General features: G+C 42.2%; 1 protein-coding gene across 1 annotated transcript in view; it reads left to right on the top strand.

Moving 5' to 3' along the window:
• The window catches only part of adgb (androglobin), a gene marked incomplete at its 5' end in the record, with an annotated part of 28,511 nt that extends 8,548 nt beyond the window's left edge, over positions 1-19,963 (top strand). The window contains 27 exons of the mRNA XM_079572557.1: positions 196-272; positions 831-1,005; positions 1,390-1,477; positions 1,632-1,788; positions 3,610-3,652; positions 4,912-5,020; positions 5,118-5,181; positions 5,261-5,320; positions 5,862-5,970; positions 6,157-6,289; positions 7,125-7,239; positions 7,827-7,994; positions 8,078-8,207; positions 8,282-8,401; positions 11,033-11,126; positions 11,466-11,594; positions 11,676-11,829; positions 11,910-12,085; positions 12,174-12,340; positions 13,850-13,932; positions 14,790-14,901; positions 16,426-16,532; positions 16,649-16,798; positions 16,901-16,979; positions 17,049-17,127; positions 18,792-18,975; positions 19,145-19,963. Of these exons, the coding sequence (XP_079428683.1) occupies positions 196-272; positions 831-1,005; positions 1,390-1,477; positions 1,632-1,788; positions 3,610-3,652; positions 4,912-5,020; positions 5,118-5,181; positions 5,261-5,320; positions 5,862-5,970; positions 6,157-6,289; positions 7,125-7,239; positions 7,827-7,994; positions 8,078-8,207; positions 8,282-8,401; positions 11,033-11,126; positions 11,466-11,594; positions 11,676-11,829; positions 11,910-12,085; positions 12,174-12,340; positions 13,850-13,932; positions 14,790-14,901; positions 16,426-16,532; positions 16,649-16,798; positions 16,901-16,979; positions 17,049-17,127; positions 18,792-18,975; positions 19,145-19,300 (3,218 nt within the window). The 3' untranslated portion in view covers positions 19,301-19,963. The remainder of the gene's footprint in view (positions 1-195; positions 273-830; positions 1,006-1,389; positions 1,478-1,631; positions 1,789-3,609; positions 3,653-4,911; positions 5,021-5,117; positions 5,182-5,260; positions 5,321-5,861; positions 5,971-6,156; positions 6,290-7,124; positions 7,240-7,826; positions 7,995-8,077; positions 8,208-8,281; positions 8,402-11,032; positions 11,127-11,465; positions 11,595-11,675; positions 11,830-11,909; positions 12,086-12,173; positions 12,341-13,849; positions 13,933-14,789; positions 14,902-16,425; positions 16,533-16,648; positions 16,799-16,900; positions 16,980-17,048; positions 17,128-18,791; positions 18,976-19,144) is intronic.
• Positions 19,964-24,123: the final 4,160 nt, after the last annotated feature.

The following is a 24,123-nucleotide window of genomic DNA, read 5'->3' as shown; positions in this document are numbered from 1 at the left end:
ACACGCCACAGGGGGAAGATCTCTTAGATAACCTTGATAGGGGCTTAGTTATACCTCTTAACAGTTTCTTCACGGCTTAAAGTGCATTTTAGAATACATGCCTTGTGTGTGAGTGTATTTGTTATTCAAATATACAGCACAATTCTACTTCATTCTAATGATATTTTAAGTTTGTATTACACTTTGTATTTTCAGGGCTCCCAGACATTGTGGTGTGTGCTGGCTTTTACCCTTTCATGACACAAAAACAGTCTTCAGAATTCAGACAGATGGTATGACATGTGACAAATTACATTTTTCCTGATATTGCTATTGAAAACTGTCAGATACTAAATCATATAATGTTGTTTTCTTTGCGTAAAGATTCTGAAATAGAAATTTGAAAGAAATGCACGGTGTCTATGTAACTCTGAATGCAGGTCTTCTCTTTTTTGTGTGTCACACGGATTTAAACATCTTCAGTATTAAGACTGAACTCTAATAACTGCTGGTATATGAATACGTCTTCAACCCACTGCAGGCTAAATGTACAGACTACAGGCATGTTGTGATCTATTTGGACGGTTGTGCTCAACAGCTTTCCCATGGTTCATTATTAAAGCCCATGCTAGCTCCTATTGGAGAGGCTCTGTCTGTTCTTTCCAAACACTGCTTTGAAAAAAACCTGTGTTATCTTGTTATATATGTCAAATTAATGAGTAGACTTCCACCTGAAACATGGCACGGTTTTAGTTTCAACTCAAGCCTAGCTGTGTGTTTTCAAATCCTAGTGCTACATGGAACAGAAAGCACTCTAATAGACTAAAGAATCTGTTTTTGTGGCTCTGCAGGCTAATTGTTCTGAGGTTCTGCGTCAGTATGGTCTGTCCTTGATGTACAGCCATGCTGTGCTGTTGAGCAGAACTAGAGATTGTCCATTGGAACCACCTCCCAAACCCGCTCCTGTGCCCCGCTGGAAACTCATCCGCCCTCGCAAGGAGATTGTGATTTCCGTTGAACCGCAAAGTGAGGCCAGCTCTTCTTTTCCTTTCAATAATACGTGTTTAAAATACACAAAGAAATTAAGTTTGTAGACGGGAAAAGGTGAACTAAGCAACTGGACGAAACGAAAGAGGAAGCCAGGGGTGGATGATGTAGGTTGTGTTGCTGATAGTCATAAATAAATATGAGCGTGGAGGAAAGCTAATGATAGAGATGCGGCAGCTCCAGTAGTGAGGGCATACAGTGTGGCAACCTTAAGTGAGAATAACAGTAGAATAGGAGGCTATTGAAAAACTGGAAATTGCTGCTGGCTCGGGTAAATCTGGCATCTCCTGATCTCTGTGTGTAGAAAAACGGCACAAGAGCCAAAGTGTTCTGAAAAAATGTTGATTTTTTTTTTCTCTGTAGAGCTTGCTGTGTCAAAACCACATCAGTTCATTGAAGTTTCCAGTCTGTTTCTACACTTCCGCATCAAGAGCAGCCCTCTACCAGAAATGTGATTTAAAATTCCAGTTTTGCAGTTTCTTTCTTTTCATCTCAGCACTCTCAAATATTTTCCTTTTCTCTTTTCAACGCTTGTATGTCATGTTAGTTGTGTAGAGATGACGTACCACAGCATAGAGATGCTGATGTGAGTTTCTCTGTGGCAGGGAGAGAAGACAGGGGCAGAGCGCTCAAAGGAGGTGCTCCTATGAAGCCCCTCTTGTGCCCATTTCAGAAAGCGAAGAGGCTGGATGCAGAGACGGACCAAAACTGGATGCGCCTCAACGCACCAGTAGTGGTTCAAACAACACTGACAAAACAGAGGTACGTATGTTTTGTTATGTTACCAGGATCTCTCTGGGCATGTGTTAAAATATTCAAAGGATGTGTTTTTATATGTTGAATATTGGAACTCATTGTTTTTAATATAACCAGTAAAATAGATCTTTAATAATCAGTCAAAATAAAGCAATAAAACACTGATAACTCCTCTTAACATTACAGCCTGTTGTCTTTGCTCTCTCTGGTTGTGCAGTATATGTGCAGTCTAAGGCTTGTCACAGTAGTTCTGTGTGTCAGTGACAACACGGCTGCCATCCCCCAGCCTCAAAGTCACTGCTGTTGTCTCCCAGCCAGGCCACTGCTGACCAGGGGCACATCTGCCTTAAACAGAGAACCAGTGAGGGCAAGACTGACGAGGGGGGTGGGGTTCGGGGTTCAGGGCAGCAGCAGCCTGCAGACACACAGACAAACTGTGTCTGACAAAATGAGTTGGATATTTATAAATGGGCACACAAACAGGGACAGAGATGAAACAACAGAATGTGTGATGTGGTCCTACTGAACTAGGCATATGGGTTTCACTCAGGGAGAGGTCATGTTCTGTGATGATGAAAAAAGCTTTGCAATTAGATGGTGAGCCATCAGTGTCTGTGTCTCCTGGGACCTTCATTATTACACTTCTCTCCGAGCATGCAGAGAAAAAACCAGTTCATATTAATCGCCCTCTTGTGTAACTGTGACCAGTTATAAAGCGGTTAGGCGAGAGCAGGGTGGACACTCTAATTTGATGTGTCGTTTGATGTGTGTGCTTTTATAAATGTATGCCACACTGTGTATGCAGACGCTTGTACCGTACATGCTGGGTCACATGCAGAGGAGGCTTTGCGTCAACTCAGAAGGCTTTTTGCTATATTTTGCACTGCCCCTGTCAGTCCCATTTGGGTGAATGAACTCTTTTGCCAAAGCTCTAGGATAAAAGAAGGTAGTATCACATGATGCCCTTGATACCCCCAGCTCAACTTAAGTGTGACTTAAACCATTAGCTCTGTTTTAATCTCAGATATTTCTGGAATGTGCTAATCACCAAAGTCCCTTCACGGTTTTGCTTTCAGCATATCAAAAATTCAAGCCAAACTGATCAAAGTATTTACACCCTAGCATCATAGGAAAACGTGGACATGGAAAAAGCTGTGCGGTATGTGTGTTATGGTTATGGACTAATAGCATGATATGAACAGACAATCACTAAAATCCCCGGGGTCCTTAGAGGACAAGGGCCCCCAATCACAGCCTTCTGTCTGTCTGGGTTCTTATTCAAATAACTTATGACTCACTGCAAAATCTACATTGACTCATCAGTCTCAGCTGGAGATGTGCCGAACTATCATTTCAGATTATCACCATGATTCTACGTACATGGCTCTTCTTTTCTGAGGAAAAAGTGTAGCATTACTTACCATCTGAGCTATTAAAATTCTCCACACTCCAGTCTGAGAGTGTTTGCTCCAGAGATACTTAATAATGATTCATTAGCTACTTATATTTCTTTATTGTAGGCCCAAATGAGCATGAAATCCGAGCTGCTGAGTAATTTCCCCTCGGAGAGAAACTGCATGCTAAACAAGTTAATAGCTCCTCATTTGTCACCGCGGGTAAATGAAAGCCGGTGTGCCCTGTCGGTGGTTTTAGCAGGGGAGGAGCAAACCTTGTCACATTCACCGTGGCCTGTTGTCCGGTGATGTTTTTGGCACAAACGGTACGGCACCACAGCTGGCCCTCGAATCACCGACAGGCAGAGGAGGACCCCTGTCTGTGTCACTACGCCAACACTTAACTCTGTGTCCATCTTTTCTCTTCCCTCAGGTTTCCGCGGAGGACAGGAAGAAAGATATCGATGACATGAATGGTATGCGCTTCTCCGTTCTCTCTGTTTGTTCTTATTATACTGAAAAGCATTCAGAGCACAAAAAAGCCATCTCCAAGGTAAACATGAGCAGAGCAGAGTCGGCAGATGCTCACTAATCCACTTAAAGTAAAAATGATAAATGCGAGTCAGGCTGCTATTGATCTTTGAGAATGAATGCTCAATGAATGTAATTGAAAGAACAACCAATAAGCGTAACATCTGGTTGGTGGACTTCATTTTGCAATTTGTTATGTTGGCCACATGCGACAAATTGCAATGCCTTGTCTTAAAAGGCGTATTAGTTTATATTAAAAAGTAATGAATTGGTCTTTCTTTATAAATGTACTTTTAAAAGCATGTAATTAGAAGCAAAAATGTACTTTGTAAGAAAACGGCTCTCCCTGTTTTTAGACCACGGGGGGGGGCCACCAATTTGCATCTCACACATCCACTACCTGAACGCTTCTCTGTTCCATCATTTGTTCTCGCCAAGTCGCATTGAAGAAGACTGCACTGAAATGATTATGCCTTATTACTTTGCGTCCAATCCTCTGCCCCCGTTTAGTTGCTTAGTAACACCTGCAGCTCCAGCGAACGGGCCGACATCGCTCGGCAGACACTGGGCCCCCGCGGCTCCAACTTTCTGATCAGCCCTTTGAGTCAAGCTCGGGGGCAGAACTAACTGTCGGTGTGCCCATGGCGTGCCCGCGTGCGCGTGTGTGAGTGAGTGGTATTTGGGCAGAGGCTCGGTGAATGAATGTCTACGGCCGGGCTCGGCAGGCGCACCGAGATGGAGGGAGTCAGTGAGTGGGAGGAAAGGATGTGCGTGTGCGTGTGCAAAAGACCGTGCCATTATGTGGGAGTTAGGCCAGTTCAACTTACTGTGTTTAAGATAATGATCGCAGTCTTGCAGAACATATGATGAGTCACAGGAGGAAAGGTACTCCGTTACTTTCTAGAGCGCAAGCTAGAGATTACTGCTTGAATATAAAGGCGTTAGATTGCTTCAGTTAAAGATTGGATGTGTGTTTGAATTACAATGAAGAGAAGGATTTTTTTTTAGCATTTACTGCTTGGAGAACAGAGATATTTGAGGTTTCTTAAACACGTCTGTGCAAATTGACTTGTGAGTTTGTTCATCGCTACGTTCTGCGTTCATCCTTGCATTTTCTCTGCAAGGTCCTCGGCCTATGCGTAATCATAGCTCATAAATCATTGTTTGAAACTGTCTTATAAATGTGCTCTTTAACCCCGTTCAGATCGTGTCAAGTCTGCCAAGGAGCTACCCCAAACCCCTCAGGAACCACCTGTCAAGCCAACCCTGAACGAGACCTGGGTGGAACTTAAAGACTTTCCAAAGTGTTTCCAGTAGGAAAAAAACCTGCATAATGTGACAACTGCTACTATACCAGGAAACAAGTCTTGTATCACATTCGTCTTTTTCTGTCATTCCCCTCGCTTACAGGAATCTTATTGTGTTTCGCAAGCCAGAAAACTACCCCCACAAATTCCAGAAATGCCATGTTAAGGTAAGCACATATTTGAAAATAATAATCTTCACTTTCCATTATCAAACGGTTACTTCTCATTCTTTATTTGTATTTTCAGAGCTCGGTTTTGCCCAAGGCATTTACTCAGTCCGAGTCCTGTGCTGTTGCAAGTCCTGAGGTACACAAATCTTAGAAACCCATTTAATAAATAAAGTGTCTGGTAGTACAGTACTATACATTACAGCACAGTAATAACATGATAATGCTGCAATAATGGTAATTACATGGAAACGAGGCACACAAAATCTGTAAATGTGGTTAGTACCATATTTAGCAGCAAAATGCATTATTTCTTTTCCTGTGTTACTGTGCTGTTAACATTCTATTACCAAGTTGTTACTGCGCTGTAAAGTAAAGTGTGTTTATGTCCATAATTGTAACACAAAAATATAATTGTAATCTAAATGAAAAGTGTGTTACGATTTGGCCCATTCCAGCACACAGCGTATTACATCAGATTGCCACACGCTTCCTCTCTTTTACTATTTCCGTTTTCTGCCCTCTTAAAAAAGTCCTGTGGGCCCTCCCCAGGCCTCTCTTCTATCAGCTGATCCATCACCCCTCCCGATGGCTGGCTCCCTGCTCTTTCTCCAACTGCACTTGTTGGCTGTCTGCTTTCTCGCTGATAACCGAGGTCGCGTGTTGTTTGACTCTTCTAGTGTCTGGAGGTGAGCGGCATTCACTACCTGTGCGTGGACAGTCTGCAAGCCTCCCAGATCTTCATCAGCTTCTCTGCTCTCCTCCTCTGGGCGGACTCAGCAGAGAGCAGTAAGGCGTTATCTCGCACTTCACAAAACATACCGCATAATGTTGTAACGTTGTACAGTCACAAGAACGATGTGATGAGGCTCAATAGTCCCGCCCATCTCGAAACCCACCCCCAAGTTCCGCCTCTGAAGAAAGAACTGAAATCTCTGTGCCGCATTTTGACTTTTTGTCATCAAAATCTTGCAGCGAAAGAAACATCTTGCACATCTGCAATTCTCGTGGTCCAGCCGTACTCATGGAGGACGCTGCAGTGTCAGCTCCCTCTTCTCACTATCAAGACTCCCTGCACCAAAGCAGCCAAGCTCAACTTACCCCCAGGGTGAGACAAATATGATTTACTCTTTAATCATCGAGACGTTGTTCAATATTCCACAACACTTTTTCTCCCTCAGTTGCTTTATTGTAACACAAACTCTACCTTACCTTAGAAGGATGGTTCGGGTGCCAAGTATCCCAGCTGATTTTCCTTCATTCATTTTTATCCTAATTGGGCCTGTCAGTACAGCTGATCCACTTCTCATACAGTCATGAGTAGTCGGGGTATGTGCCTACCTCAAATGCCCTGTCCTAGTGTCTATTATTGGCGACTGCTTGGCCTAGAAGCAGAGGGCCTACTTTCCGGGGTCAGGTGCAGGTACGCAGCAGTGCAATTACCACTGAGCCATAATCACACACTAAAGAGCTTCTCATGACACTCGCACGCCCCTCATCCGACACTCCCACTGAGGGACCATGACCTATTCAGCTTTTGCAACACCGGGTTATTTAAAGCTGCTCTCACTGACTCTGGTTATACATGTGTCTTCATTTTGCCAGATGTTTGAAGTTTATTGGAAGTCTTCCTTTTGTTCTTTTTTTGCCAACAAAGCTTTTTGCCTATTATCAGCCCGGCTGCTCTCACTGCTCATCTATCTCGGCAGTGATGGCTAAATTATGTAAAGCTAATGAACCCAAGAAAAGTAGAGTCCGGTTTTCTCGAGCGTGGCCGGCCCCTTGTGAACTCACCCTGCCACTGTGAGAACATTTTCTGTATGTTCAAGACAGTGCTATTTTGTTGGCAGCCCAAACCAGTTTCACATACACCATTAAGCCAGTCTAAAAGCATCTGGAACTTTTCAAAGGGGTCTTGTTTACTGATATTTTTTCCTCTACAGGCGCCATGTGCTTTGTATTCACACATCAGCAGCACTTGGTTACAGCATACAGCTTTTCAGTGAGACGCCCTTCATTATTGGGGATGAAGATAACCTCATGTCACAAATTACCAAGGTGTGTTACACACTTCTACTTAACATCTACAGTACTGTACAGTCGCGCTAGATGAGTAGGATTCTCCGTATTAGTTATTACTGCAGCAATGACAGTTTGACTCCAAGGCCCAGCTAACTGCAGGGGTATTCAAAATATTCAATTGACTCTGTGCATAACTTCAAGTCATAACAAGTCACTTCCTGTTTCGATCCAGCACCCCAAAATAAAAGCACACAGCTCGTCTTATTGATTAGTTCAGCAGGTACTTGCAACATTACAAGAATATAATTAAATACACACATTTTAAGTGTTTTGTCTGTTAATAGTTTGGCAGATTGAAAGTTAAACTAATGATCTGCTGAACAATGAATAAGATGGTGCTTTTATTTTGGTGTGCTGGATAGAAACAGGAAGTCACTTCTTGGGCAGCGCTGTTATGATGTAAAGTTATGCACACAGTCAGTTAACAACTGTAGAAATGTATATTGCTGTATTTTTTATGGCTCCCTAAGGCTCTGTGCTGCTGCATTTTCTCTTAATTTGTTTACCACAGTTTTATTAAAAGGATAAACATGAATTAAGTCTTTGCACTGTGCTCTAATCAGGACAGTCTTCATTTCACTACGCTGGCCACATCCATCCTGACGGCCTTGTCCAAGGTGGTTGCATCCTTCAGTGATGCTGTGGAGGGTCCAGCTGCCAGGAGAGCCCTGCTACAGACCCACTGCCCTCAAAACATCAGCAACGCCGTGAACAAATGGGAACACTCCAAGGCACGTCCGTTAGTGTAGTATAGTGCTATCAAGTCATATGAATAAACTGTGTGTTTAACTTTGAACTGTTTTTCATCCTGTAGGTGTTTAACTCTGCGGTCCGCCATATGTTTTCTGAAGCTCTTGGCAGGAAGCTAACCGCAGATGAGCAACTGGCTCTCCTAGCTCTTACTATGGATCTATCAGTCTTCACCGATGAAAGACTTTCTCATAGTAAGGATCTATGACAAACGCTAATAGTTCATGCAACAAATGGCTATTGTGACAGCTCTCGGGTTCTCATTCAGCGTGCCCAGAGAACTGGAAAGACAGGAATCCCACAGCAGAGGAGGAAAGGGCAGCAGCCGTGATCCAGGCGGGAGTCAGGGGACACTTAACCAGGAAGATTTTCAAAGCTGCAAAACCAGGTAAAAGTTATCTGATGAAACACACAGACTAAATAACAGTGAGATGGACAGAATCTTAAATAATTGAAAAGATACTGCAATCACTCCAATTTAGCCCTAATTTAGCCTTATTTTAGTCATGATTCTGTCAATGTTGTTTTCACTTCAACGCCAGTTTGTGACCAGGCAGTAGATGGTTGTTTTCCAAGAGAGAATATCACATGTGTTCCCCTATGGCCTATAACATTTATAAAAAGATGACACATACTTGCGTAAGGTACAGTAACAGTTGTTAATGTACGTCATAAGATCCTTCCACTTCCTCTTCTTCTTTTAACACATGCCGGTAGATTATGCTTTGTCTGATTACATAGAGCAGCTGTCACTCACGGCGCTCATGATTATTTTTGAACATGGAGACGTCCCCCGCTCTAGTGGAGCACCTGCCTCTGACGCTGGGACTACAGCCCGGTGGCATGTATTGAGCCTCTGAGCACGGGCGCAAATATGTATTGATGGGACTGCCACTCTTACTAATCCAGGCTGACAGACGAGGGCTGGTCACAGAGGGGAAACTCACATATATTCACACATTATCTCTGCATCAACACACAATTTCGCTCTGTGACGGGGGAAAGAGGAAAAAAACGGAGGAATGTGACCGTGGAGGTTTGATAGAACCATAATCCTCAATTTCGACATGTTCCTCCACTATTTTAGTACCTCTGGCTTATTTCAACAGCGGCTCTAAAATGAAGAGGCACGTGAGGCATAGCGTAAGGGCGTACATGTGTCGAATTCAAAATCATTTGATGTATAAAAAAACAGAAATCGGGATTGTGTTTTGATAATCGCCTCGCATTGCAAGTATGGCAAAGTGTAAAATGCTCTATTAAGAAATTTGTAAATGAATCATGTTTAGAATAGGATTTGAAGTTGCAAGAAAAAGATTTGTTGTTTGAATACTGGTGCACTACAGGGGTTAGTCCAGTATCAGATATTTGTGTCATGATGTTCCTCGAAGTCTCAACATTAAAGATGCACTATGTAACTTTTTAGGTGGGAAAAAAAAATACTTTATTTGCATGTATTTGTCCTTTTAGTGACTTGGTGGCGTTATGGGTGCAGCATGGCACCTTTGCTTTCCCTCCTAGTGGCCTTAATCACGCTCCAGAATCAATTGTTTCTTGGTTTCTGGCTCGTTTCTGGTACGAACCCCTAAAGACAATTGATCCTGGAGCGTCATAGAGGTCACTGTGGCGTTATGGGCGCAGCATGGCACCTTTGTTTTCCCTCACAGAGTCATTCAAAGGTCAAATGGGCACAAATATTAAGATTTTTTTTTTTTCACCTAAAAAGTTGCACAGTGCACCTTTAAACGTAGTAAAACTGTTTAGGTGAAAATGGTGGAAAAATGTGGTATGGGTAATTGTCACAGAGAAGTACATCTGGGCTTAAATGAAAGACAAACAAAAAAACAAAAAAAACAAAAACAGTGACAAAAGAGCGATACAAAAGAGCGACAAAAGTGATGAAAAAGTGGCAAAAATGTGACGACTACACAGAAACCATGCTAGGAAAAAGATCCGTTTATATCAGTTTTGTAGGTCTTAGTTTTCAAACAAGGTGTTACACTGGCCTATGGGCTGTAAGCTCTGCAGTCAAGAAGCTTTTAGATTTGGGCAAAGCCAAACTAGAGAAAATGTGCTCTCTTAAGGCGAGGGTTAAGGGTTTTTCTACCTCGAGTGGTACTGATTTGTCATATTTTCTGGGATTTTCGGGTTTGGCCCTTGGACTAATAGTTTAGAGCACTTCTAACATGTTCTGAAGATACAGTACATGCGTCATAGCCGTAATGCTCCTAGATTGTGAATGTCCTTTGTGAATGGACACTTGATTTTGAAATATAAATTGCAAATAACCACACTTACAGAGCAGAATTAGCTTAACACGACATTCCTCATTATTGTTTAGCCATGCTTGGAGTCGAGTGCTGGTTCAAGGTAGTGTCAAAATGGAATAACTTTCACAAAAGGTGCTAGACACATACAATTTGTATAAAACACAGTCATTCTGCTTCTTCTATGGGATTACATTTTTTCCTCACTTAATAATACGGTTTGAGTATTCCAGACAATGGAACCCATCTGCGGGCAAAACTCAATATATTCCGGGCAGTAACATTTGAGGGATCACATGATTGCCAGTCTGTCCTTTGCCTGGGCCGTTATCGAGATGATAGGGGGTCTTCGTCTCTCAAAAGCCGCAGCCCCCGTAATGGCTGTACCAATTGAGAAAAGTAGCCATTTAGAAAATCGAGCTGAGCACTTGAGTTGGAGAAGTAGACGTCCATCATTCCCTTATTTCCACAATGGGTTTCTCTCTGTGCACACGTCTAAAGATTGGGGCCATCTAACACATAGGCTACCATCACCTGTCTAATCTCGCTCATGACTCGGGAGAAAACGGCACTGGCTTTAGTTACATCACTGCTGCTCAATAATGGAAAGCAATAATTAGACAACAGCAACATTACTGTGGTTCAATATCCTGATTGAAGTACACTACAATACAATGTTTTTTGCAGAACGTGCAATCAATGTACAATTATGTTTCCTGTGAAGGGCTAAAAAAAATGGGTATTTGTTTCAGGCACACCAGAGAACTCCCGCGCATCTCACCTCCTGTCCGATATGTGGCCAAAGGTAGAAGCCGGTGCGGAGAAACTGGCTGCTCTCCTGTTGAGGTAAACTTATTTTCACCCAAAGTAAACACCTACATTGTGTATAGTCGAGTGTGGCTTTTTGATCTTGATCCCCGTCTGCCTCGGTGGTGGTGGTGGTGGTGGTGGCCTGTGTTGCCCCGTGGTGGTGGCGCGGCGGGGAGCCTTTTTCCACTGTGTGTGCCATCTTTTCCCAGTGGTACCATCTGCTGTTTACCCTCCCCTTCTCTCCAACCGGTGTCTGCCCAATGACCTGCTGGAAATATGTGCTTACATTCAGTGCAGTGCATACCTTTACTCCTTGTATAGAACACTCTGAAATTTTACATAAATAACCATGTTCTCTTTATTATTTTTTTATAGGAGCATCATTGAGAACTCTGGAAAGGACGCTAAACTTTACCCCCATCAAAATGACGAATGGGCTGATGTAGCTTTTGCTGACTATTCGTCTCAAATTCCAGACACGAAGACCACCTTCCTTGTATTTAGGTGAATTTTACCCATGCATAAACACATGCATAAACAATCACACAATCCAATCCTACTAAACGCATCTGTTTCTGTTTACAGGGAGGTGTTCTTTGTTTCTAAAGAGATACTTCTGGTGCCGAAGGTCTCACCATGTCTCCCGAGCTGCGTGCTCCATGTCATCAATAATGACACTGGAGAGGAGCTGGACAGAGTTTTTAACAGAGTTGTCCCTCATGTCTATCAACCCAATCTGGTAACAATAGAAAATACATACTTGCGTCCATCCATTTTGGAAACAGCAGTTCAAAACAATAATAATTGTGTGTGTTTCAGCTTGGCTATACCTTTTTAGCTGAGGCGGAGTCCTCTGCAGCCAACACATCATGGAGAATGCGACTGATTGGTTCAAACGACTCTCTACCAAGACCAGCCAATGAGAAATCACTGAAGTTTGCACAAACCGACTGTAAAGACTATTACATTCCAAACAGTCATAACATTATTTGCCGGTGAGAAAACTCTTATGGATAACTCATGTATTTAGTCCTACCTTGCAGTACTCTTACATCGTTACTGAATATTACAATGAATTTACAGCCACAGTGTGCAAGTGACCGCAGATGCTCTGAGTACTATTCGGATTGAGACTTCCAAGGCGGACGTCCTGATACGTCTCTCTATCCTGGACCATGAGAAAGAGGTTCTCAGCCGCACTGGGAGGGGTTGTGTGCTCATTCCTGTCTTCTTATTTTTAGCCAATGTTGGTAAGCGTTTATGTTGGTTGGTGTTTTGGAAAACTCTGATTGAAAAATGCCTATACTGCACTCTTCTTTAAAGGGTTATATACACAAATGTTCTTAAACAGGCTCCACAACTACCATTATTGCAATGACATGAAAAGCGCAATTTCAATCAATTCTTGCATTAGTTTGCAGTTCATATTTCAGTATTTTCTCTACAGCTCCACCACATGTTTAAAATGTGGGCAGTGAACTAAACATAATTTGCAAATCTAATCATAATCACAATACTTTAGATTTTCTATGTTTCTATACAACTGCATTATATTTCATGAAACACTTAAGAGTGTGCCAAGTTATGTCAAAACCCTAAATAACGTACAATGGGACCTAACTAAGTAACGTGTTTATCTTAATAAATTATTTTCGTAGTCCCTCTGGGGGTGATGCAAGTGTTAATGGGATGATTGGGGGGTCTTCCATCTCCCCCTGGTGTCACTGGCCAGAAAACCACAATTGCAACTTCACTGCCTCCGGCACAGGGGGCCCTCAAAGCTTGTCTACAAAACAAGTCCAATGAAAAAGTTCATTTTGAAAGTAAAAATACATTTATTTGGACAAATGCACCAGTTTAAACTAGTATATAGCCTACTGCCATTGCTAGATGTTACTTTTCATGTAATTTTAGTTTTAAAATAATTTTAAAAAATCCTTTGAATGGAGTAAATTATTATGATTTGGTGGGCCCCGAGAGATTTTCGGATCAATAAGGGGGCCGCGATGTCCCAGACTTTGGGAATGGCTGCACTAATGGAATCACGAAGAAGAAGCTAACAGGCTAATGGGCAAAGCTAGCTGCGGGCTAGCGCCACTTAAACAGTATTTACAGCCAAGTTTGAGTGAAAAAAATATCTCCATTGTGTAATTGGATGTACAATATCCCTCTCTCCCTTTGTCTTTTCTGTCAGCGTAGTATTTACTCTCACGGACAATTAATGAGTAAAAAAACGCAACACGCTACGACACCTGCAGTGGCGCTTAGGGGCATGAATTACTTTGTTCTGCTTTAAAGCAACAGCGCGTAACTTTTCTCCCAACAAATAGAGTAAAATACAACCAGCTAGTTATAAGTTATTTTTATTGTTGAAAAATACCTGCGAAATTAACAAACAAACGCATCTTTGCTGTGAGCAGCTCCTCAGCCCTGACTGTAACTTTACTGGGAGAAGGATGTCTCCAGCTCGTCTCCATGGAGATGTTGACTAAAGCAGCCAAATATGAGATTGAAATAGGCTAGCTCTTTATCCAAAAATCCATACATCCCTACAGTGTATCATCATTTTTATTCGATCAACTTGACAAGCAACTACCCAATATTTTTTTTTTTCCCATTTGTGCATAATGTTTCACACATATGAACATAAATACATGGGATACATAATCAAACTTATGGGAGTGGGATGAAGTAGCACTTATTTATTCCCACCCCCATTTACCAAAAAACATAATAAATACATGTTTCTATTTTCTCAGACGAGGCTGTTCCCAAACAAAGACAAGAAGACGACACTGTGAAGTCCCTCTCCTCCGGCGCTGAGCCTCCTACAGAGACCGCGGTATCATTGACAACTGTCTGTGTGCTTTCCGTCGCGGCTCGCTCACTTCACTCACTCCCTTTTTCACCCACTTGTTTCGCTGCTCGTGTTTGCGCTTCATTTTCTCACTTTGTGCTTTTCTTCCTTTTTTTTTTTTTTTTGTAGCGTGCGCTTACACATGTGAAACTTGCACGCGCCCCCGCAAGAAACCAAATGAAAGAAAAGAGCGGTAGCGATGATTTTTTTGTTGTTGTTGTTAAGACTGTCTTTACTTATCAGAGTTTGCCAGAAAAAAAACAACTTTGATTTGGATGCAACGTCTGAGTCACTGTGCTTTGCCGAGACCTTGTGATATCTATGTTTTAGACGCACCACTGCGCAGTACAGTCTGTGCGAGGGCTATGTAAGAACAACAAGCGCGTTATTTGCAAGTGATCACTGAACAGAATGCAACTGATCCGTTCAACAGAAAAAGGAAATAGATACAACATGTTTTTTATTATAACACATACAAAATCACAGCAGCACAGATGAGTTGTTGTACGGCAGCTCACAGAAAGCCCACTGTTACTGGTTAACATTGCTGAGCCTGTGATCGTAATGAGGCAGATCATGTCAGATCCCATAGATCAGTCGTAGTCCGGCATAAACAGCTATTGATCATGAGCAACGACCCAGCGATTAAGGCACCGCGTTGCACCGCGCGGGACACAAACAAGACGTACAGTATCGACGGACGGTAATGGAGGATTAATGAGTGTGGTTCTTATGGAGCTGTGCGTCCGCAACTCCCAACATATCACTGCGTAGACAGTTATACCGTCCCGTCTGAGCGGTGGATCACGGCGTGTGCTTTTGTTTATATGTCTCGTTTGCAGAGTCACAAATATGTGGTGCAAGCAGAGGTGTTGTACAAGAGCTGGGTTCTGGATGAGTCTCAGCTGGCCTTTGCCAACACGCTCCAGGAGCTGGAGAAGAGCGACTTGAGAGGTTTGTCACGTGTAGACGAGCACGATTCATCTTTTGCATGTTCCACGACCCCTTTTTTTGTAAGTTTAATTAGGTGTGAAATTAGGTGTGAGAGAGTAATCAATTTACATAAGGTTCAGACGTCTCAGATATAATCAAACGTGTCTGATCATGCTCACGTTCGCCGGGATTGTGTTCGGCACGCCCTCTGTAGCAGTGTCAGGGGCCAACGCAGTCCTTGTTTAGAGTCTGTGCTGTGGGCAGCCGGGGCCCCTGTTATCAGCAGCCTAATGAAAGCCAAATGAATACAGCTGCTTTAGAAGATCACAGTGTGATTTCTTGTGCCCACTGGTCTTTGGCTGAAGCAATAATCCGATACTCCGCCACTGACTCCGCTTTTCTGCCTTTAATCAAGCTGCACAAATTGGTTCAATTGAAAAACGCTGTCTTTGAAATTTGCCAGTGTGTTTTAAAAATTCTGGGGGGTGGGGAGGGGTTGAATAATTACGCTATGTGTGAAAGTTGATGAAAAAGAGGTGCTACAGCCTTGACAGTTTGAGTGCCTGAGGAAAAAAAAATAACAAGCTTTCACTGAAATCCCTTTTCCCTCCATCTTCTAACAATTGTGGCTTCCTTCATTAGCATGACATTGTGATGAGAACGCGTGCACCTGCGGGCCTCTCTACTGTAAACTTCGGTAAACACAATCTCACATACAGCTATGCGCAGGCCGTTTTAAAGAGGGAAATATAATGCACGGTTTATATTACACACGGGGGTCCATTTGTGCACACGCAGACCAATGTCCACACAATCCTCTGGTGGTTTTTCAATAAGCGCGTGAAAGTAGGTCAATGGGAAGTCAAATGAAGTTGGCTCTTGCCCCTTGGTGCCCTGGGAAATATCTCAGCAGGAAAGTGAATTAATTTCACCCAGTTTAACTCTGTCTCAGTGGTGAGGCTTTGCCCTTGATCATGCTCCCTACATGCAACATGGAGACAGCAGCAACAGCACACAGCGAGCTTTAAACCTCTTGACAACATGTTCAGCAAGCGGAATCGAAATACTCTTCTTCCTTTCCCAAATCTTTATCCTTCCTTGATTTAGATACAACTACGCATGTCTTATTAGTGTCAAAAATCATCGACTGTGAACCGCAAATTGTTTTTTAGCACTATTACCTTTATGTTTTCAGTTATGGGGTGAACAGACTATGATATGGAGATCCAAAATGGCCAGTGTGACGGCAATTAGGGAGAATGCTCAAAGCTGCTGGGGCTGAGGCGGTTGGCAGATAAATGATGGATTATTGAGCCTCTCCTTAGTCACAACACTGGAGCTTTTAAGTTGAAGCTCTTATTCCGCTCTGCAGTGCAACAGTGCCATCTAGCATATAAGTGTGCATACAACACACATACAGTGAGGGTTCATATGTCCATTTATTCCCATGTTGTTTTGTTGAAGTCAGATGAATGGATTATCTGCTTACTTTACAAGTACTGGAGAATATACATTTGATTGATTGAATGCATGTTTGTCTTTTAGTTAATCCACCGACTGAGCCGTCACCTGCTGAAAGCCCAAAATCTGCAACGCCTAAAGGTAAAGACGTAAAGATGAAAAAGAGAGGATCCAAGACACAGGAGCAGCCGGTAATTCTTAAATAACAGAAATCTGTGTTGAGATAATGTTAAATGTCTGAGAACAGTGTTGGACCGTCATGATGACCTCTCATTTGATTTTATTGTTCGCTCTGATTGGGCTGTAGAACGTAGACCCGAGCAAGGCACACTGGCTCCTTTATGTGGTCACGGACCAAGCAGAAAGCATCAGTATAAAGAAGGATACTGAGAGGAGAGATGAGATCAAAGCCCTGAAAAAGGCCTGGGAGACGGCCGAACCGGGACGCGCAGCGAAGGTGCGGGGCCAAAAGAATCCAAAATGGTTACCCCAAAAATGAATTCCCAAATTGAAAAGTCAAGCTTTTACACAATAGAGTTTTCCTTCGACTTGTTTTTAGGCTTTACAGGCTCGCCTCAAGTTCCTAGAAAAGTTCAAGCAGCAGAAAAGTGCAGAAGAGATTGAAAACAAAGATCCAGGTAAAGTGCTAAATGTGTAATTCCACTTCTGATCATTAAATAGTACCTCATTAAATATATCTTTTGCAGCGGCTTTAAGTCCTTCTGATCAGGCACTGTCCCCCAGTCCGTGCCAGTACGTTCCCATGGACTACACCCCCTTTATCAGGTACTTTCAAACTACTGTCCACAAGCTAACAGCCAATGACGCTGAGACGCTGAGATTAGCCACAAGAGAAGTCTGTTTGGCCGAGCTGCAGTACATCTGTGTTACTTTGCGCCTCCTTCAGAGCGAGAGCATCACATGTTCACTGTGAAATGAACTGTGAGAGTGCCGTGGAAGAGGTGAGGCGGGCCATTGTTCATTAAACACCTGCACTCAAGTCCACTTTGCCCCTCGCTCTCCTGAGAACACATTCTTGTTATATTGTCGAGCAGCAGTTGTTATCGGAGCCATTTTAAGTGGGGTGAGGGGGCGAAGGGGAGCAGGGGAGCAGGGAACCCTTAGTTATGCAAGGATGGGCCCACGTCTTCAAGGGTTGACTTCAAAACTGAAATCTTGAATTCTTGTTTTGTAATTGTAGCTTCATATGATTTTGTATTGTTTAGTGATTTTGTATTATTGAATTTTAATTGCTACAGTAGGGATAATACTGGTAATTGTAGCATTTTGTTTGTATTGAGGATTACATTGAAACTTTTCTTGAGTCACTACCTTATAATAACAGTTTACTTGAGTACAGAATTGCGTATTTCTTCCAGCTCGGAAGGCCATATCTACCAATCATACAGATACTATCAAGTGTCGCCATCAAAACATGGAATCGTTATCATCTGGCTAAATTGACTTCTTGGATATCAATCTGGTGAGATGGAATTCAAATTGGTTGCAACAGTATCTCTGGTTGTTATCACATATTTCCATTTTGATTAGACTGGCTGTGTATCATGAGATGTTCCATCCCTCAAAATATGCCCGATATCAGTATCAGATTTACAGCAGGTTTAATTTACATATATTGCAGTGCAGATACATTGCTTTATTTCTGTAAAACTATAGATGCTTTATGTTTTGTTTCAAAGACATATGACGTAGTTGGGAGTCCGGCCACCCATAACTTAACAGAGCAGGATACAAGATTTTGAAACGGATTGTTCAACTATAGTTTTCCATTTTCTTTTGGGTGGTATTCATTATTGATCCTCAAGCATGGGATGTGATTTCCAAAGAGACTGATTTTCTTTGGAAAAGGTTCATTCTGTCTTCTTAGTTCAAACTATTGAAGATGGTTCTTCTCGTAATACAGAAGGTTTGTTTACCTTCTATACCTTCTATACTTATATACCTTATCCCAGGTGTGGGATAAGGTGTAAGAAGTTGGTGCACATTTCCTCTAGATGACTTCTCTGATCCAGCTGTGATATTTGTTACTTTCGGCACAGATAACCCTGGCATTGTCCCAGTTCATGATGTGGTTCTCCCTCTTGCAATGATCCGATATGGCTGATTTAGATTTTATTGCAGGGCTTGTTCTTTTATCGCTCTTTGTCAATTGGCTGTGTCCTTTTCACATTCCTTTTGGTGTCCTTTCTTGCGTGTGCTGAATGGTCTCCCCGTCTCCCCCATATATGTTCTATTGAAGGGCAAACAAACCTTCTGTCTTACTAAAAGAACCATCTTTAACAGTTTATATTTCTATCGTGTACCAGTGGACCAGCGAGTCAGAGCTCTATGGGACTTTCCTTCTTGTTATGTCACTTTTTAGATTGAATTATTCCTGCCAAAAAGGACAGAATAGAGCTGTATATGACATTCTCTATGCATTTCATCAGACAGGAGAAGGAAGTGCCAGCCTTGTACAGCGCCCAAATGGAAGAGCTGCAGATGCGCCAGCGCTTGGAGAAGATTCAGTCCTATCGCCTGGTTCGAGAAAACATTCTGGAGCAGCGCAGAGAGCGAGAAATCAACAGGGAGAAGCTCAAGAAACGTCAGGTGGACATGTATGAGAATATGCAGGTCAGTTTGACTTATATTTAAGGTCCTGTATGATACAATTTTCTGGCCTTCAACCCCTACACTTAACCATATTAGGGTAGCTACATTGGCACGATCTATTATTGTTAAGATGCTCAATAGCTTCATTGTGGAGCCTACCTGACTTCTTTTCTCTTTATTTTATGTGCAGGAAAAATTGTGGGCGAGTCGTGGGAAGTGGCTGGATGTGCATAATGTGTGTCAGGCGGCGGACAAAGACGAACAGGAGAAACAAGCTCTGGAGGCTGAGCCGAGTGCCACGCAGCAGCCAGTCAAACCTGCCAAGAACTCTGCCAAGAAGAAATGATGGACACCGGCTCTGACTCCGAAGCGTTTCTCATTCAAGACGTCTTTATTAAGTGCGAGGAAAGTCAATCACACTTCCGAGGCTTGTGCTTTTGCAGGATCACACTGCACTGCTCCAGCTTGGGAAATTTACTTTTTCAAATATGACATAAGGGCTTAAAGTAATGGCAAGTGTTTCTTTGGGAATAATGTGGAAAAAGGGCTGCAAACGGCCTTATGGCTTGTTATTCTTGTTACCATGCCATTACGACCCATAACACAAACACATAATATTATACTATGTTCTGCTCTTATTATTAAAACATACATTCATACCGTTCCAATGCAATAAAACTTTAATGAACAAAGCCGCAGATGTTTAAAGCCTGTTGTATAACCGCTCTCCATTGTTATCGTTGGAATGCCAATCCGTTTTAGCCGCAGAGAACTGCCAGGACTTTCTGAAGCCTGATTATGTTCCCGAGATCTTTTGTTTTCTTGAAGGTCACTGTATTGACGGTGCGACTGGAGGTGGCGCAGACACAGCCGAGCCCCAGCACCTGAGTGCCTCTGATTGATCGCTTGATTGATATGTTCTCACTGCTAGAACAACAGAAAAGCTTATTCCTTTGAGACGGTTTGTGGAAAATAGAAATGGGTAAGCAGCTTTGTTTATGCACAAAACAAATCTATTAGAGATTTATGCTTAGAACAACCACACAATACTATAGTGTAAAATCCATTATAAAATCCATTATGTCTCTAAATGCTACCACTTGAGGTGCAGCTGCTTCTTGCAGTAGTGTGGTAAAACAAATAAAAGAGCAAGGGCGCCATCTAGTGGCTTTAGTTATGAATACATCCTTCTCCCGGTCTTGTAGCAGTCAAGGTTGAATAATATGATGTTCTGCTGATAATTATTCTTTTACATGTGTGATTTAGCCAAAAAAAAAAAAACTGTGCTTGTACCAAATGCAAAAGAAGTGCAGAAATCCCCCATGTTCTGTTTACCTTTCATCTCAGAATCACAATCAGAATCAGAATCGTTTTTTATTGCCATTGCTTGTAAACAGCTTCACAAACTATGAATTTTTCTTGGTGAGACGTGCAACATTAAACATAAAAATATATAACACAGAGTTTAGATAAAAATAAGCTATAATCTTTAAACTATAAGGCTTTAGGGGCATGCATAAGAATATTAAAATATATAAGATAAAAATAGGAGGTAACAAACAATATTAATTTTCTCTTAATATTATTGATCAGCAACTACTGTTCAACCAAGCACAGCATGAGTTGTTTTTGTTTTAATTCACCATCTATGTGCTTAACAGTTGTATGACATTATACATAGCTTTGGATACTTTTTTGTCCCCATAGGGAAAGTTGTCCTCGGCATACGTCCCATTCTTCAATGCTGCTCGTGTAATCTGCCAAGAGCAGTGAGCCGCCCAAGTGCACCCTTTCCAGACCGTGAGTTAGGGGTATAGTTCAGAGAACCAGCTGGAGGAAATTAACATTCCATTGGCATCATAAAGGCCAGACTTCACTCCGCACTCGCGTCACCTGCTACCCCTGTTCCTTTCATGGACCTATCCCTTCTTCCTACTTCAAGGATAAAAATAGGTGCGTATAGCTTTAACCACTACCAGATATCACAAACAATCACTGTTATCATCCTCACCTGTCAGTGGTCACAATGTTATGCCTGAATTGTCCGCACGGTTTTCCCTCTCTGAAAACATGGTCTTTTTAGGTGATTTTTGCACTGCATTTTGCTTGTCAGACCTCATCTATTCCACCATTATTTCTCTTGCATGTGCCTTGACAAGAGCTAATCCCAAAAGCCTTATTCCTGGCACAAAACATTCCCCATTTCTCACCTAAAAAATAAGACACTGTTTGCCTCCACTCCTCCGACAACTGTGAACAGCGCAGAGTTTAAGAGAGATCACCCTGCTCCCTAATTGTCAGTGGCGTGTGTGTATTAACGCGGGGAGTGCCTGTTAATTGGCAGCTGTTGGTTTGTGCTTTGATGCAAATTTGTTGTGAGAGATAGAAGAAACCAGCTTAACCTTGAAAATAGACATGCTGTTGCTGTGTGTGCGTATTCGGATGAGCCTTATAGTAGTTAAACATTTTTGAATCTCCCAATCTCCCATACTCTCTGACCAATTTTTTTGTGGCCCTCAACCTTGGTGTTGATTTGGCACACTTTGCCTGAGATGGTACTTTTTACAAGTTTCATAATTCTCACAATTGTAACCTCAGAAAGTAACATCTTGTTGTGGGGAAAAAGCTTGTTTTGAGGTTCTAAGCCTAAATAAAAGGTTTGAACTCCCGATATAGACACATAGTCAGCTGTAATTCGATTCAATGAACAATACAGTTTTGTGAATGACCAAAGGACGATCCGGTGTGTCCTTCCCAATACCTTTTATGTAAACAGGAATTTCCATTTCACTTGTTTGTGCTTGTGTACAAAGAAGCAAGCAGGCTGCCTTGTGGACATTTTTCTTTTATTTCCTAACATATTTCCCCAGCTGCTTTTTGTATAAATGACGAGAAACTGTGGTTTTGCCCTATGCATCATGAACATGCATGTACATAGACGAATTGTTGAGCCTCTATAGGATTATTACTAATGCAGCTAAATGCTCACAGAGAAATGTAGAATGTATCCCATGAAGGTTCATAGCTGCTGACTCATGTAAAGTTACACCAACTCTATGACAACTAAGAGAATTTTAACCTGTTTTGTGTAACTTAAAAAAAAAAAAAAGTTTAACAGCTTTGCAGTTGTACGCTTAACTCAAGAACCCACTTATCACTCTCATAAAATGCTGCAATGGACAAGGTCAGTACAGGGAGACTGGACAGAAATACAGACGGAACAAATGCAAATTCTCTGTGCTTTGCTCCTTTGGCTGTTATGTCTTCAGCACCACGGCCAGCTCCTCCTGCTCAGAGAAGGAGCTGCGCGAGAATGTGTATATTAATATGTTTCTTAGTGATCAAATGGGCACAAGAAGAGGAACAGTTTGTGATGGGAAAATGGCAGAGAGAACAATTTCTTTAAAATGTTTCAATCACCGGTGAGAAGTACTCTTTAAAGTACAGGGTTGGATTTTAAAAAATACTAAAACTCTGCTTGAACTGCTTCATCTTCAACTACAACTAACTCTACTTTTTTAGATGAGTTTCTACTGAAAGGTGCTATTTTCTTCAACCATTACAAACCACTTGGTCATAAGGTGAAGAAAGTAAAGTATAAATGTGTCCCTGTTGTCCTCTGCATTTGATCAGTCCTTCAATGCTACTGGGGCAACTCGCAGGATTAGTTGGCTACATGCAGTGCAGCGACAAAACACTCGATTAAAAATGTGTTTACAAATTATAAAGCCAAGTCCTAACAGTTTTCATCCAGCCGGCTTCATCCAAACTCATAGTTTCCCCATCTAGCTGGGTCACGCATTTGTCCTGTAATGAGATAACACTCCCAGTGGGGCCGGACATCTCTGGAGGAGTGGCCTCTGTGCCTGCCACGCTCACACTGCATAATGCAAGCACCAAAGATCAGCTTGTCCTGGCTGGGCTAAGAATCGGCTTAAACTGCACAGAGCAAAAGGCCAAACCACAGTGATGGGTATCTATTAAAAAAAGACAAAAATGCTCTCGTGAGGATTTTGTGGAGAGGGGATTGGTGCATTGGCCTCACTGCGGTAATCCTAAATGCGCTGTAACGCTTTCTCTAGACAAACCCGTGTAAGCAGGTACAGTATAAAGCCTGGACTCTGGACAGAATTGCTGACCTGGTTGCAGTGTCTTTCTCGTGCACTATTGCTCTCTGCATCCTGCCTCACCTTGCCCTGCTTCTCTTTGTGCGGCTGCCCTCGCTCTTGCCGGAAAGCACTGCGCGCCATGGGAGTGTGCGAAAAATCGAATGATGGGTGGAAAAATATATACAGGCTGCTCTTGAATTGTTGAAGCGTTTGATAAAGGCACAGCCCCTTAGCGCTGTTTTCATTTCTAGACTGTGCTGATGTGGCGCAGTAGCTTGTTTTTTCTTCATAATTCTAAGTCATGATGAGAAATCACAATAGGTTTCCCTGTGCAAAATAATATATCGACAATAACTCTTGTAATTGTGCGTAACTTATTTATTTTAGCTCGGAGGTTGTAGACAGGACAGTGGGATCTCATAATGCTGATGTCTCCATAGTGCCTTTCATATGCAGCATAACATTAGTCTAAGCCCTTATGATAGTGTATGTAACCCCAAATGGCAATTCATTATAGAACAAGTAGTTATATGGCACAATGGGGGTAGTTTCTTTCCTCAGTCAGCTGCTACTGCATTAAAGTTGTGCTATGCAGCCTTGAATGGGAAAAATATGTATTTGACCTTTGAGTGACCCAGTCGGTGCTTGGGTGGTGAGCATAGAGCCTTTACTTACCACTTTTCCTTCTGGGGAGCTGTAGGACGCTCCAGGAACAATTGTTTGTTAGGTTTTCACTGCTGATTGAGCCGTAGCCATGGCTACATATGCACTGCATTCCAAAAACCTCTAGAAAAACAAAGTTGATCCTGAAGCATCATAGTAGCCACCGGGATGGAAAGCGAAGGAGCCAAGCGAACCACCCATTCAGTCACTGAAAGGTCAAAACGAAAAGGTTCGAACTTTTTTTTCATAAAAAGTTGTATAGTGCACCTTTAAATACTGTATTAGATAAAGAGACTAGAATCCTACTATATCCTATGCTATCCAAATGAAAAGCTTTTCATCTAATGAACATATTGAATTGCAACTTGCCAAATTGAATTGAATCATATTTGCGTGT

Source organism: Gobius niger, assembly GCF_951799975.1.
Source record: "Gobius niger genome assembly, chromosome: 15".
In the NCBI taxonomy this organism is placed as follows: domain Eukaryota; kingdom Metazoa; phylum Chordata; class Actinopteri; order Gobiiformes; family Gobiidae; genus Gobius; species Gobius niger.
The sequence above is the reverse complement of the archived record's forward strand: the minus strand, read 5'-3'. Positions and strand labels throughout refer to the sequence as shown.